The sequence below is a fragment of the Halyomorpha halys genome, unplaced genomic scaffold, assembly GCF_000696795.3.
Source record: "Halyomorpha halys isolate HHAL.00 unplaced genomic scaffold, Hhal_1.1 Scaffold58.1, whole genome shotgun sequence".
Lineage (NCBI taxonomy): Eukaryota > Metazoa > Arthropoda > Insecta > Hemiptera > Pentatomidae > Halyomorpha > Halyomorpha halys.
Genome location: NW_027110919.1, coordinates 215,532 through 231,013, shown reverse-complemented (window position 1 = coordinate 231,013; position 15,482 = coordinate 215,532). Strand labels below are relative to the sequence as shown.

The window sequence follows — 15,482 nt, the reverse complement described above, 5'->3', positions numbered from 1 at the left end:
TTATTTTAGTATGTATGAGATCATTCATCACTATTACCTATTGCCCACAACTGTGTGGAAGATTGTAATATCTATCAATAAATAAATCTAATCTACTAAAAAAAAAAATAAAAATAAAAAATTTTTTTTCTTCGTCAAAGTGCCAGACGAACCACTGAAAAAATCTTCAAAGCAGTACCTCAACAATGTAGATTTAACTTATTTTATTATTATTATTATTTTTTTTGAACATCAATAAATTTTATTATTTCATTCCAGTACTATTTTTACAATATGCCAGTTATATCGTTTTCTGGGTTATTGGGCTCTGATTCTGTGGGCCATAGGAAAGTGTCATAACGAAGTTTTACTGAAGTTAGTTTACAACTTGTGGTACCTACATGGCACAGAAACTTATATTAGAGGTTGCTTCCTTAACGAATTAAAATCAATATATATTTCTAGGTCGATCATTCCGTGAAACAGTTTCATGAAATAACTTGAAAATACTAATAATTTCTTATTCAGCGATTCCACGAATCAGAAAGTGCTGAAACTAAAATCAGTTTCAAGCCCTGGGATCAGCTCCGTCAAAGCAATAAACGAAATTACCACAAAAGATGCCGAGCGTCATCAAGGAGCCCCTTGTCAGTAACCATTAGCTATAACAGGCAAATTGAAAGCTACCTGCGATGGAGAACGTAATTGAAGTCAACCGATCAATTCAGTCGACTCGATAATTAGATTGAGACCATGGATCGGGGGCGAGGGTCGTAGGGTGCACGGTTCGGAATAGTGTGGGTACGATTCTCACCAGGAGTTACTTTTACTTTTTTTTACTTCTATCTTCTAATTAAATTACTAACCTCTTGTCCCGAGAAATGAATCTGGAGACTCCCACTCTGGTTCGTGTGGCAGGCAACCTATAGGTAAAGGACAGAATTTTACTTTGGTACTGCTTTCCATTTTTGAGCTAGGATGTTAACTTACACACAGACTACTTTGCAAAACTTAGGGGACCGGAATTTCCGTCGAAAACTAGAATTTGAATTTGTTCACGATCGAATTACTCCAGCTTACTAGATATGTCATATATAAATAAGTGGAAGTAAAAAATAAGAAATATAACATGGTTATTTTTTAACATTAAAGTAGCTGTAACATTCCATGCATACATCTGCCTCGAGTGTATAATTTCACTTTGGTACGACTTATCGTTTTTGAGCCTGGCAGGCCATATTGCGAAACTTGGTTATTCGGCCTCAGGGGAGAAAGAGAGAGAGAGAAATACTTTATTCATTCATGCTGCCCAAATACATCAGGCTGCTACATCACACAGCATACTGATCAATCCGTAATCGGACATAAATTATGGAATACCATATATACATGGTATTATAAAATAGAAAGAAAACAGTTTTTTTTCCCTACAGTTTCTTTTTACAATAAATTTCAGTCTATACACCAAATACAAATATTTCAATTCATTCCTTTTTTTCTTTCCCTTTTCTGTTCCTTCAATTTCACAATTTTTAATTCACCCGATCAACAAATTCACCCTCCTAGATCCTCTTCAGTGACCCGCTAAACAAATTCACTATTAGACGGCAATGTGAGATCAGACCATTAATAATAGTCACAGCAGTTGATCATTTTACCAAAAAACAAACAAATAAATACATTCTACGAGAGCAATACTAACACATAGATTCAAAGGAAAATATAATAAAAAACCGGTTACAAGAATCACTTGAATGGATAAATAAGTTTAAAAAAATAAAATTAAAATAATAATACTAATAAAATGAATAAGAGTGCATTTCCATCGAATACTTTCGCGATTGCAGTACTTCCACTTCTTTTAGATTCTGTACATTAGTAAGTAAAAGTAAAAATTGACTTTTTTATTTTATTTTATTTTTTTTTAGCAGAAATTGGTCTTCTCTCCAGTACAATACCAATAATTTGGTATTTTCATCCAGATAAAATAATTTTAATTTTTCCTATAACTCTATAAAAACCCATTTGGTACTAAAATAATTGAACTAACCAAACAATAATTAACCCTCAATCTTAATATTCTTTATTGCCTGCTAAGTACTTCGCGGTGCTGGGAAGGGGATTCTGCTTTGCCATAATTACTTCAAAAATACATTCGAATGCATAGAAAAATAATTTAAATGACTCTCTGCCGAAAATCCCTTAAATGAAAACAGGAAAGTAGCTTTAAAGCTGCATTAACCCATAGTTTCATATATTTTCTTTAATCCTTTCAAATAAAAAATTGAATTGTGACGTGTGAGGTACAAGTAATGGTGATCAAGGAGTGACGTGACAGAGGAAATGTAATGGTTAAATAAGTTTTAAAAAAAATAATAATAAAAATAATAGTACTAATAAAATTATGTAGCGTGATATAAGGGTCGATTCAAAAAAGGGAAAATAACGTTATAATCAGTAAACTGTTCCAAGAATTTACTATTTTATAATTGATTTATATCAACTCAAATTGATTCATTATATACAAAGGTTAGATATGGTTGTATTTTTATTCCAGTCGACTACGTAATGAATTTATTTTTCTTGTTCTTATTCATCTACTTTATTGTGACTTTTTTTTTTTTTAATATAATGAAAAGGCATAGAAATAGTTTTTGATTCCTATTATACAGTAAGAGTCATTCAATTAAAAAGTATAGAAGAGAGCTATCACAGTACTACTAACATTTGGAGAAGAAAAATAGGAAAGTTGAAAGAAGAACGTTAATAAAGTGGCACACTGGCTACTGAAGTATTGAAGAAGGAAGATACTGTGAGATATGACGGTGCTTCAGTGGAAAGTCGAAATAGTTGTGCTTGAAGACGAAGGTACACCGACACACATAGTACGTACGTGAAATAAATAGGTTCTGTAGAGTAGGCTTGAGTGCTCTCCTCGACTCGACAAAGAGTGGTGTCATCAGCCTCCTCGTCTTACCTGCAGAAGATTTAAACAAATCATCTTTTCAACAAAATAAAATAAAGTAATATCAGGTTGAGATTTATCATAATCTCAATCTCGAATCATGAATCAGCTCATATGAAGTATGATTGACAAGTGTCCTTGTATCTTTTTTTATTTCAGTTTCGTATAAATATACAGAATTTAACGAAACATTTTTTTAAGTTTATGTTTAAATTATTTGTTGTGTACAGATGAAGTATGTTCAGTGCAAACAAATATTTGAGTAATAATACAGTAAAATCTCGGTAATCCGAACACTCTTGTGATCCGAAATGGATTTACAAAAAAAATAATACTATTTTAAAGAAAACTCAGCAGGAAATAACATTTTTGTGATTTGAATAATCCGATATTTTCAGCTCTTTTTTGAATCTGTATAAAGTCGGGGTCGAGGGTCTCATTTTCTGATGCCCCCCTTGCCAAGGACACCGAAAGACCCCGAAGAAGCCTCCTCTGCGATGCCGTCTTAATTATCTATCGTGGCATGGAAGATAGAACCTGGACTGGTCTCTACTACCACTTTACAGCCGAGGTCATGCTGGCCAACCTCTGAGAGAGGAAGAAGTTTTCACGAACACTGGACGAAGAACATGGTCGTCACCATTTCACCTACTAGGCAATATAGAGCAAGAGCCAAAGAAGAGAAAAAAAGGCAGTTATCTCACCCCACTTTTTGATTACTTTAATAAAAACTATGTATAATTAATAGTCGAAATTGATGATTCTGCCAAGTATAGGTAGGGGGAATAAAAAATGGTGGCTGTTTCAAAGCGATAAAAAAACTAATTTTTCATTCGGAGCTCTATGAATATATATCTAGATATATATTTTGTTTCAAAAATCCAAAATTTTATACGAACAACTATAAATTAACATTTTGTGAGTTTATTTTGTCAAATATCATAAAAACTGCTACTCCTACAAAGATAAACATAATTGACTATTTTGTAGTAAATTCAACTAGCTTTAATTTGAGGCCTGGCAGACATCAGTACGTCCAATGGTTTCTGAAATAAAGTTTTTCATAAATCAAATTTATTGTCCGCACAATTATAAATCAATTTATTTTAGCAAATATCATGAAAACTACTATTCCTACGAAGGTAAAGGTCAGAAACTTCTATATATTCCATTAAACTAGCTTTAATTTGAGTGCTAATAGACATCTGTACGTTACAAAGTTCCTGAGATATAGATTTCTCAAAATAAATCAACTAACTACTAATCTTTCAGTACATTTTTAAGACATTTTGCTTTTTAAAAAGCTATATCTCGAGAACTATTGGGCGTAAATAGCTCTTTTAGGGCTAATATTTCAGAAAATTTACTCTTCTTTAAATAATGTTCTCTCAGATTTTCTAGTGTTGTTGGTAGTTTTTAAAATATAGAGCTCCGAATGAAAAATCAATGTTTTTTTAAGGTTTTGAAACAGCCACCATTTTTTAAACCCCCTTCCTATAATTGGCAGACTCATTAATTTTGGCTATTAATTATACATAGTATTCATTAAAGTAATCAAAAATTGGGGTGAGATAACTGCCTTTTTTTCTTACCGGCTCTTGTACTATAAGCAATAGGACGATGAAGTAACCGCATCTGCGATACTTCCAACTGTCACCAGATAAGCCATATTTCTTTATTTATGAGACCATCCTCTGAAATCGATTTATATTTAACATTATAATAACTTGCATTATACTAACACACTAACACGATATACCCATGTAGGGAATTAGTATTTGAATTAAAATAAAGTTATACATCAATTTATACATGTTCAATAATAACCAGAAAAGATTCACATTTTCATCCCCTTTATTCCACACTAATTAAATACAATTTTAAAATACGATCGGATTACCCGGAGGGTCCCGATGTAAACAGGCAAGTTATGAAATCATAGTGAATGTTTTTCAGAAGTGTTCATAATATATTTTGTTAGAATTAGAAATAAATAATATCTATTGTATAAATCATTTGATTATGATTTTCTGACTATCTAATTGAAAACTAATTTAATTAATAGCAGAAATATATATAATAAAAACTTTATTAGTGAACTAATTTTTCTTTTTTATCACGTTTTAAATAAAACAAGACTAAATGTGTTTTTAAATTTTTATTAATACTATTTTTCACTTATACATGATTAGTCTTAAAATTTTAACAAATTAAATCACCACTTAGGGATGAATAATAAAACAAAAGCGTAGAAGCCCGAAATAAAGCTCGTGACCAGGGATATTATAAGACTAAGAACAACCAATGAAAAAAAAAACTTCTTTAAGAATGATTAATTTTTCAAAACTTCTAATCTTCAAATTTCCAAAACGAATTAAATAAATAAATGTAGTTATGTACATTTACATTGTTGAATTGAACATTGTTGCTCCTGCAGCAATTAGTTTGGATTACCTAGATTACAATGTACAGGGTTTTTTCATTAAGAACGGACCGTATCATTAAGTTATATTTCCATAAAAAAAAGGTATACAAAATTTTAATCAGTTGACATATTTTGAGCTAAAGAAGTTAATTTTCCTCTCCTACAAACGTACAATGCAACTCCTAACTAAATCAAAACCATAGATTTCTTTCCCAAACATGTTGCAGGAAATCACGATTTATTTGAACATGATTTGTTCAACTTGCTATACTTTCACTAAAGTCGTCTAAGTTAGTGATGGAACATGAACATCGACGTAGCCTCACAGGAAGGAGACCCAAAGCGTAAGATGTGAATCGGAATGCTATGTGAACATCCAGATATCTCTTGCTACCAATCCACCGCTGAGGAATAGTTTCATTTAAAAATACCTGCACTAGCAAAAGCCAATTGGGCTTTGGGTGGAAAATAAATTGACATGAGTGCGTTTTCGGTAACTCTAGTTTCCTTTGGAATCAAGAAAAAAGGATTGAAAAAACATCATTAAAAGTTCAAAAATTGAAAATATGTTATCACTGGCATACATCAAAAAGCTTTAAAATCGGATTACTTTGTTTGAAAGACCTTTTATAAAAGATTAATTAATGCTGAAACAATTATAAAGCTAAATAATTCGGAAATAAAATGGTTAGATAATCATGAAATAAATATTGTATAAGCTGTTTTCATATTTGGAATCGATATTTTTTTTGTTTGCCATTTCCCTCATTATGTCACCTTTAGCACAACCGTTCACATCATGCATTTCAATTCTTCTACTGAATACTGAGGTGAAGTTCGTACTTAAGTCTAACTCTGCTCCCTAGAAAGGGCCTGTATGTCCAGCCCTATTATGCAAAAATATGTATACTACATTAAACTATATTTTGTAGCATTTAATTTATCTATAAAGTATTTTAGATAATTTGTGTTTAAAATGAAAACAATTCAATTTTATTTTCATGTTGCATAACGACAAATTCTTCTTGATGTTTAATGAATATTGGTTAACGGCATGACTCCTAAACGACTTAAAACGAGGCACGATAAAACGGGAACCGACTAAGCATAAAAAAGTAAACAAACATTAACGAAAAACCAAAATAGGACTGGTCATGTTTTTTTTTAGGATATTAGATTAACGATTCCGGATTTTATAATAAATGATTTTGTATAGTAATTACATATAAAAATAAGTTCCGAAAAATATGATTCAAATCTATACTCCCTGCTTTACATATCTAAAAAAATATTTTCATTTTTCCTATTTTGTTTTGTATATTTTGGCTGATTAAAGCGTGACGTATATAATATGAAGCGTGCCGTAAAATGTTTTGCTGGATGATGTAAAATGAAGAAAGATATGGTTATGGTGGGTAGGATTGGAATATTTTTACATGGGTAAAGAAAGATATGGATGATAAATATTTTTGTCATTTTTCATATCTTGTTATATTGAATTTCGAAAAATTTGAAAATCATGGAGTAGAAGCACTCTCTTTTCTTATTTGTATCAAAGGGCAAATATGAAAGGACGATATGATAAATAAAAATAAATAAAAAATACTCTTTTATAATTGCAAACGGAATTGGCAATAAAGGTTTATTTTTATCCTCAATATTAAATAATACAACTCCAAATGAATACGGAATTAGGATAGGCTTGGAATGGATGGGGTTGTTAAGAGGGAAATTGTGAATTGCGATTGATTTCAAAGATGAAAGGAGACGAGAGGAGGAATATAAATAAACAGAGAAAAAGAAGGGTTCTCTGTCACAGTATTGTTATATTTTTTTATATTGTTGTCTTGAATTCCAACACAATGCTTTAATCCTCCATTCCATTCTTTAGTCCCTTTGTTTACCTTACAGCTACTAAATAAATCAGGCGAGATTAAGCAGTAAGATTGAATTAGTAAATGTCTCAGTAAAAAAATAATTCCGAGTTATTCAGAGCTCAAGGAGTTTCAAGCATGAAATTATTTTTTAGAAAACAGAAATAGAATCTCATATTTATAAAAGATATTCTGGAATACAATTCATTTAGAGATCATTCATTTAGATCTCTATAAACATATTGTAGTTTATACTTTGAAGATATTCCGTTAATTTTGCCAATTTGTCCTTGATTATAGGTTAGATTCCTGTGAATTGGTTGTATTCATAAAATAAATATCTTTCCGTTTTTTTTTCTTTAGTTAGTCATAAAATATTCAGAAAATCCAAAAATTCAAATAATTTTGCCTTTCAGGAACATTTAATTTCCTAAGTATTGAATCTATTAACATTTTAATATATATATATTGTGGTAAAAATTGATAGAACTTTAAATTTTATAAAAAACAAACCCAAAATAGAACATAACCTATTCTATATCTTTATTTTACAACGTTTCGGGACAATTATCCCATACTTATGCACTTTTACAATGTAACTTTATTATGATGGAATATGATCTCTTGTAGTTTTATCTTGTACTATGCTTATAACTTTTTCGTATGATTTTTCCTCACTTCCATATTTTGTTTTATTCTAATAAAATCATAATTAAGTTAGATTGTAAAGGTGCGTGAGTATGGAATAATTGATCCGAAACGTTGTGCAAGAAAAATATAGAATAGGTTATATTTTATTTGGGAGTTTTTTCACCTCACAAATTTTGGAAAATTGATATAATTAAGCTTCCTAAAAAAATCTAAAAAAATAAACCTTTTTTATTCCGTTATAAACCAGTTCTCCGCTCCAGATGTGTAGGCGCTTTAGAAAATGCTCTGAAAGGCTCCAGCGTTCCTTACAACAATCGAACATTCAAGACTTAAGAATTTCAAGTACAACAAATATAAGTGAACACAATAATTTCTGTACAAATAAATTAGCTAAGTTTATTTATTTATCAATGATTTAATCGTAAGCTCATCCACCACAGCTGATTAATAATTCAGAAAATATTGATATATATATTTAAAAAATTACTTTTAGAGTAGTTATATAATTTTTAAGAGGAAACCTAATTGAGTATAATTCATTTGGAGAAAGAAGACACAAAAAAGGATCCAAAATCCTAATCTTTGAATTAATGTGGAGTATATTTGTTTTTAATAAAATTAATTTACTACCTGATTTTGAATAATGCTTTATTTCTTCATTGGTATATCTCATAATGCGTTATATATTGCTTTGTATGAAGTTTGGAATGTACAGTCTTTTTGAAATACATAATTAGTAATATCTCTGAATATTTTTTTATTTCATTGACAAGATGTTGCTCTATCGGGTCATCTAAGCCTTACTATGTGAGAGACCTTCATCCGTTTTTTTTTAAAACGGTCTCCTAACTCATTTGACTCCGTTCCCGAATGTCCCTTTGCCCTTTTGAAGGCAACCAGTTCCCCAATTTTACGAATACGAATTCAAATCCTATTTGATTTTGTCAATTGATAAAGGTTTATAGCTGGAATTATTATCAACTTTATTAAACCCAGGGTTATCGATATAAGCCCCACTTAATACTCAAGTTTTTTAGAGAGCCTATTATTACATGACCACTTTTAGTGTGCCCTAAAACTTTTACGTTTTATTTTTAATTTCCTTATTAGAAACATTTTTTGTTTACCCTTAAGCCTTTCGCTCCTCTTAGCTCTATGCATGAGTTCACTAGACCTTATTTTTCATGAAAACTTCTAGTAAATTAATGAAATTTCGATTTTTTAACAAGAGCGAAAAATTGAATTCAGATTCTCCACTCAAATTGAGTGTTTGCTACTATAGCGCACTTGCTCAGCCTCCACTGACTCACTACCAGTGATGCGGCGAGAGGGATGGGCTGGGATCTCTTGAGCTCTGCTCTACCCCTCACACGTGGGGGATAGAGTGGGCTCAGGGATCCTCAGGTCGATAAAAGAATATTGTATATAAGAGTGTAAATGTAACTAGGGATTATTTTATTTTTATTTTATTCATTAATTTTTTCATACATATGGTTTGATTACGTCCATTTCTTTATCCTTCTGTTTGTATATCTTTTAAGGGAGATTTTTTTTATTTGTACGTACTTTTTTTCATTTATTTTATTTTAGTATAAATGTGATCATTCATCACTATGACCAATTGCCAACAACGGTTTCGCAGATTGTAATATCTATCAATAAATAAAGTTCTTGAATAAAAAAAAAAAAGATATATAATATTTTCAGGAGATTAAATGTTTAAGGTCCTTAAGATGAGGACCTTTTTAGGATTTTTGAGAAACTGGTTTATATCTTTCCTGGATTACATATAATTAAATTAATGAGTGTCATTGGCTATTCAAATAAAAATTTAAAAATCTAAAAATACCTAATTTGTTTAATATCCCCTTCTATTACATATCTGTTTTTCTATGATTATTAGGGATATATTTATCATAGAACGATCATAATAAATGGTATTAGAAGATTTTTTTTTTAATTGTCCAATAAAGTTTATAGTTCAAGCAAAGCATTTTGTCCATCCAATGTTTATAATGTTTGTTTGTTTTTTTCATAATATTCAATTGTATGAGTGTTAGCCTATTCAAAAATATAGGATGCAGTAGAATGCTCTTTTGAAATTATTTATTTACTTTTGAGTTAGCAAACTAAAAGTTTAAGGGATACATAGATGTGTGACAGGGGAATCAGCAGCAAACATATTAGTGCGACAACAAATACAATTAAACAAGTTATACAAATTTGAAGATAGTTGACTAAATTGAATTTAATGATTGTGTGTCAGAGCTTAAGTCAAATTTATCTAACAAGTAAGATTTAATTTTCACAGTAAAGCCGACATATAGACCCGATCATATGGTCCATCTATAGGGTGCAGAGTAATGTTTCACTCTATCATATCTAATTGTAAGAAACTCTAAATAAATTACTAACCCTTAATATTTTTCTTATTATATCACTATAACTGAGATCCTGGTAAATATATAAAATTTATCCCTTGTTTCAAACCTGGAATACTGGAATGAAGTTAAGACTTCGCGAGCATATGATAAAAGGATACGAACAAATTATAAACAAATGTTGGAGCAGAACGAGACGTTAATGGGAGGATTGTGTTCCAATTTTACGTTTTGGGAGGGGGGGTTTAGGATAAGGAGTTTTTATTAATTTCGGCTTTGATATAGCAGGTGCGTTAAATGCATCAATTATTGTTTTTATCAATGGATACGGGGTATGCTAACGAAACTGTGTTGAAAAATATTTTATTGAATGTCAGCAACTACGAATTATTGAACCGAAAGTTCCATTCTACGGTTTAAGCTGTAATGTTTGATGTGCAGTATTTTTTACAGGTGTGTTTCATACAGAACAGAATAAACAAGAGGCATTTCTTATCGGAATTGTATGGAAAATTATAGTAGCTTAAAAAATATTAGCTAGTGTTTTAAGAACCAGAAAATCATGATTCGAGGTTTATTCGACTGAGTGGAAATGAACTTGAGGCATTCTGCGTTGGACGGGCATCGCCAGAGGCAGTTGTTGTAGGAGCGCTCATCTATGCCACACCAACAAAGTCTATAATGAGTTAGTTAAGATTTGGAGTATAAGTGAAAAATGTTTTTAAATAAACTGAGCTTCTATATATTATCTTCTATGTTATATAAACAATGAGCTTGTTATGTTATTTTAATGCTGCTAAGAGTAATATTTTACAAAAAGATTTCTCGGAATATACGGACACAACCATTTCATGAAAAAGAAGGAAATTAAATTTTTTAAATTAATAATGTCGTAATTTATATTATTATACTCTATTAATATTTATCATCTATGATCTGAATTATCTGATTCAAATGGAAAGTTTTAATTCTTGATATAAATTAGTAGGAAGCTTCTACGTTATTAATTAAATAATTCGGTGAAAATGTCTTTGTAAAATGATAAATTGATAACAATTATTATTATTAAGATAAACATTAACTATTTATATTCCCATCATCAGGAAGAAATCTTTCTTATAAATTAATTGTTTATTCGATAATATTGAGCTGATTAGGCCTATTATGGAGATCTTGTTACCAGATGGTGGAGGAAAAGATCTCGAAAAATTGTATTTCATTATTGAATACTAGATTGGTTTGGTCAATGTAAAAGGTAAATTTTTTTTAACAATTGATTTGTAGGGGGGTGTGTATAATCTCATAAAAAAGACACCCCGATGTACGATGTAAATAAAAAAAAAGAAGATAGAATAAATAGATTTAAATAACAATTCTTAGTAAAAAAGAATAATTCTTAGTAAAGTTAATAACATAAACAATGACATTTATGAATTTAACTGAATAAATAATTGACTTACAATGGGAAAAAGAAGATCGTTAATTTATGAAAAAGATAAGAAAAAAAATGAATTAAGATAAAATAAAAGTGATGATAAAAGAACTGATTAATATAGAACTTATAACAGAATTTTCTGCAGCAGCCTGGGCTTCAGTCTTCGGGTTGTGGTTGGGTTTCCCAAGTTGTAGGTCACTGCTCCTTTAACTGTAGGTAACAGAGTGGAACTTCATGTACCTTTTTTTTATGTAACCCTCTATTGTCTCTATTTGTAATTCCCGATGAAATTAGCTGTTTAAAAGTTCTGATTGTAAACTAAAATTATAATTTTATTCTATAAATCATTGAAAAAAAAACTTTATTATTATAATTTATATTATAAAACACAATGGCTGATTATAAAATTATTCATCTCGTAGATGAAAAAAAAAATAATCGCTCTTGTCAAAACTGATATATAAAAAAATGATTATTATAAAATTTTACTTACAAAATGTATGTTTTGAGGATTCGGGCGCAACCTCCACATCAATTAACAGATGATTTAATATAGTTTTGAGAGTTAAGTTGTCCATGCATGCTTAATAGTCGTGTTGTTAATTGGTGCTTAGCGGTCGTCCAATCAGAACACGCAACACTACTGCATCGCTTTTGGTCGGCTGGTGTCCCGGCCACCTGTGGCTGACGATAGTCACTTTCCACGATGAAAATATTGCAAGTTCTAAAATATGTTCCACAACACAATTCGAATTTGTTGTAAATGTTTTAGGTATACTGTTAGATAGCAGGCAGTTAAATAAGCTATTAAAAGCAATTATTATTTTTTTAGATTTCATATCTGCAAAATAAAACACATTTTGAAAAAATATATTCAACTATTTGCTTTAAGTATTTAGTAAATTGAAAGCTAACATTAATTTATAATAGAATCGTTAATACAATTATAGTGACAGAATGAATTATAATAAAACAAAACTGTAATTTCCTAATAAGAAAAAAATTAATTTGCGTGGTATCATGTTCTAACTGTTTGTATATAGGTTATGATAAATTAAGGCTCAGACTTTTTTTTTTTTAATATGATAGGTACAACTACTGCACGTTCCTGATTCAAGTAAAAAAAAGTTATTTATCTGGAAAATCATGAAAAATATATTGTGTAAAGGATACTTTATATTAACAACAAATTTAACTTTAATAATGTGTAAATTATATATATACAAATGTGGGGGTGAGTAGTACTTTGGTAAGGCAACTCCAAAGACCTGGTTTCGAATCCGGTTGGAGCAGGTAATTCTTATCTGTTACCTTATGCTGTTCAGTCAGCCCTGTGGTCTCGGGAGCCACTCAGCTTCATAAAGTGCATATTCTTAATTGGTTTAAAATTTGGTAGTCGAACGTGATTCTGATCACATCACCTCCGTGCACAACCACTGGTTTAGTAAAAGTACTTCTTTACAAAGTACTGCATCCCTGACCCTTCATGGGTTGTAGCGGTACAGATTTAATTTTATATATATATATATATATATAAAACTCCTTCGAAAAAGAAAAATAATAATTACAAGTAATCAATACCCACTTAGGTAACTTTTGTCCTTAAACATATGTACATTCTTTTCTATTTTCTACGTTTTTCACATAGTCGTTCGATCAACTCCTGGGGCGTGGCAAAGGAGTAGGATATAATCAATAGACTTTTGTTTCAGTTTAAACCACAAAGGCGGACATTCCTATTATGAATCTGAAACTCCAAGGGCGTGGTCAACTTCCCTCTTTTTGGTCTCACTTTCCCATTGAAGGATGTGTAAAATCCATAAGAAAGTAAAATATTGTTGTAAAACTTCTGAACAATATAATATCCATAAATATTCGTTTACTCTGAACTATTAGTGTTGTGCTAATTCATAACCTATAAGAAAGTCTAATTTTATCTTCTTAGTTTCAGTGAAAATTAAAAATTGAAGAATGTTCTTAACATCATCATTAATTCTTTGGTTGCCATGTTTTTTGAGTTAGACTATGCTGAAGCAGGTGAAAAATCGCATACGGTCTACCAGAAGTTTTTGTACTAATTATGACAATTTTCCCTGATTAACCTTATTTGAAAAAATATCTCAATGAAATATTAAAAACAAAAAGTAATTATTAACATGAGGTCTTATCATATGATATCATAGGATTGTTGATTTGAGTTTTTAATATACTCGAATTTTATAGAAAGTTCCATAAAGTTTATAGTAAGAAATTACAATTTTATATAACTCTGTTAAAACTCAAAAGTCCAAGTAATTTTAAAGCATTTGAAGTAAACTTATTTTTTCGTACCCTTTATTAATAATAATAGAATTAGTAGTTCATACATATATAATACATGAAATATATTATATATATTTTAGGGCGTTTTCTCTCTTTGATTGCCTTGTGGCATTATAAGTTGCTATGAGTCCAGTTAAGGTGGCTTTGTCTAGCTATAGCCTTTGGCTACGCCATGGAATTAATACAACGTGAAGGGAGCGTTCCGCTGTATGTAATTTAGTAAACACACTCAAATTAATTAAATAAATGTTTTTTTTATTAAATTAATTGTTATAAGAACATAACTTACACCGCATTCCCTGTCAACTTAATCCTAATTTTTAGATTCCTGTTGAATTTTCAAAGACTTGATGCAAAATAAATAAATGATATTTTCTAATTTCCATGTTTAATTTAAAAATAGGTTCGGTATGCGTTATATAATTTTCAAGTTAAATGTATGTACAATCTAGGAAATTGTAAGATTATTTCCAAAAGACAATTTAATTGGAATCTTTTCATTATGTAATAACCTCATTGGTTATAAATGTTTTTATATTTTATATTTCCAAATTGGAGTATTATTGCATAAATTATAAACCGTACGAAGTAGCTGTTATGTACGTTTTCTAATAATTTTTCTGGTTCTCCTTTAGAAAGCCAGTCATTGAACCTTAAAGAAAACATATGTTTCAATGGAAATAAGAGAAGCGGTTTTTGTGTTCAATTAATTTTTTACTACCCGTCCAGTAGATTGAATCTATTAGTCAGCTTTGAAAACCCTAACCTTTCTGACAGTTCTACACTCATTGCATTTAAAACCCTTTGTATGTAGATGATTTAACTAGTAGAGGTCCCTAAATGGATATCTTTGTTACTTTACAGTAAATTCCTTCAGTTTTTTTACTTTTGATTCAACTGACCTAACATAAACCATTAATCATAAATTTATATTTCTTTGCAATATTTGTATGCATTTAATATAAAATAGTCGTGGACCGGGAATGCAGAGGATACAAAACTTATAAAAAAAAAAAGTAGAAAACTCTTAAGGCATACTTGGCTAGCAATTAAATTTTTTTTCAGTTAGGAAGATTCCCACCCAGTTCCTTTTCCCTACTGCTAAGTTTTCTGTCATACGGGCCTTGGCTATGTAGTCTCTTACGATGCATTCCTTGTTATTTTTAATTTAATGTTTTGCAATAAGTCCATTTGCGTTTAATAATGGTTGCATATTAGTCGAATCAGCAAAGGGTTTTCAGAAAGAAATTTATTAAATTTTTTTTTCTCAACGATTAAGAAAATTTTCTGTTTTTTCTAGATTCGAATAATAGATTTATTAGAGGAGTTATAATGTAAAATATTTGGTAGGAACTAATTCCCACTAGGCGTGACTGATGTTTTTTAATATTATTAATTAATCATATTTTTTTTCAAAATATTTTAATTAAGATTATTTGGTACCAATTTA

General features: G+C 29.9%; 1 protein-coding gene across 2 annotated transcripts in view; it reads right to left on the bottom strand.

Annotated features, from left to right (window-relative positions):
• LOC106692513 (neuropeptide CCHamide-1) overlaps window positions 1-15,482 on the bottom strand; it is a 110,690-nt gene that overhangs the window by 61,679 nt on the left and 33,529 nt on the right. The window contains exon 2 of one of the 2 annotated variants that reach the window (XM_014438491.2): window positions 2,873-2,956. The exons of the other annotated variant lie outside the window; for it this stretch is intronic. Within the exon in view, the coding sequence (XP_014293977.1) occupies window positions 2,873-2,956 (84 nt within the window). The remainder of the gene's footprint in view (window positions 1-2,872; window positions 2,957-15,482) is intronic. 2 annotated transcript variants of the gene reach the window in all.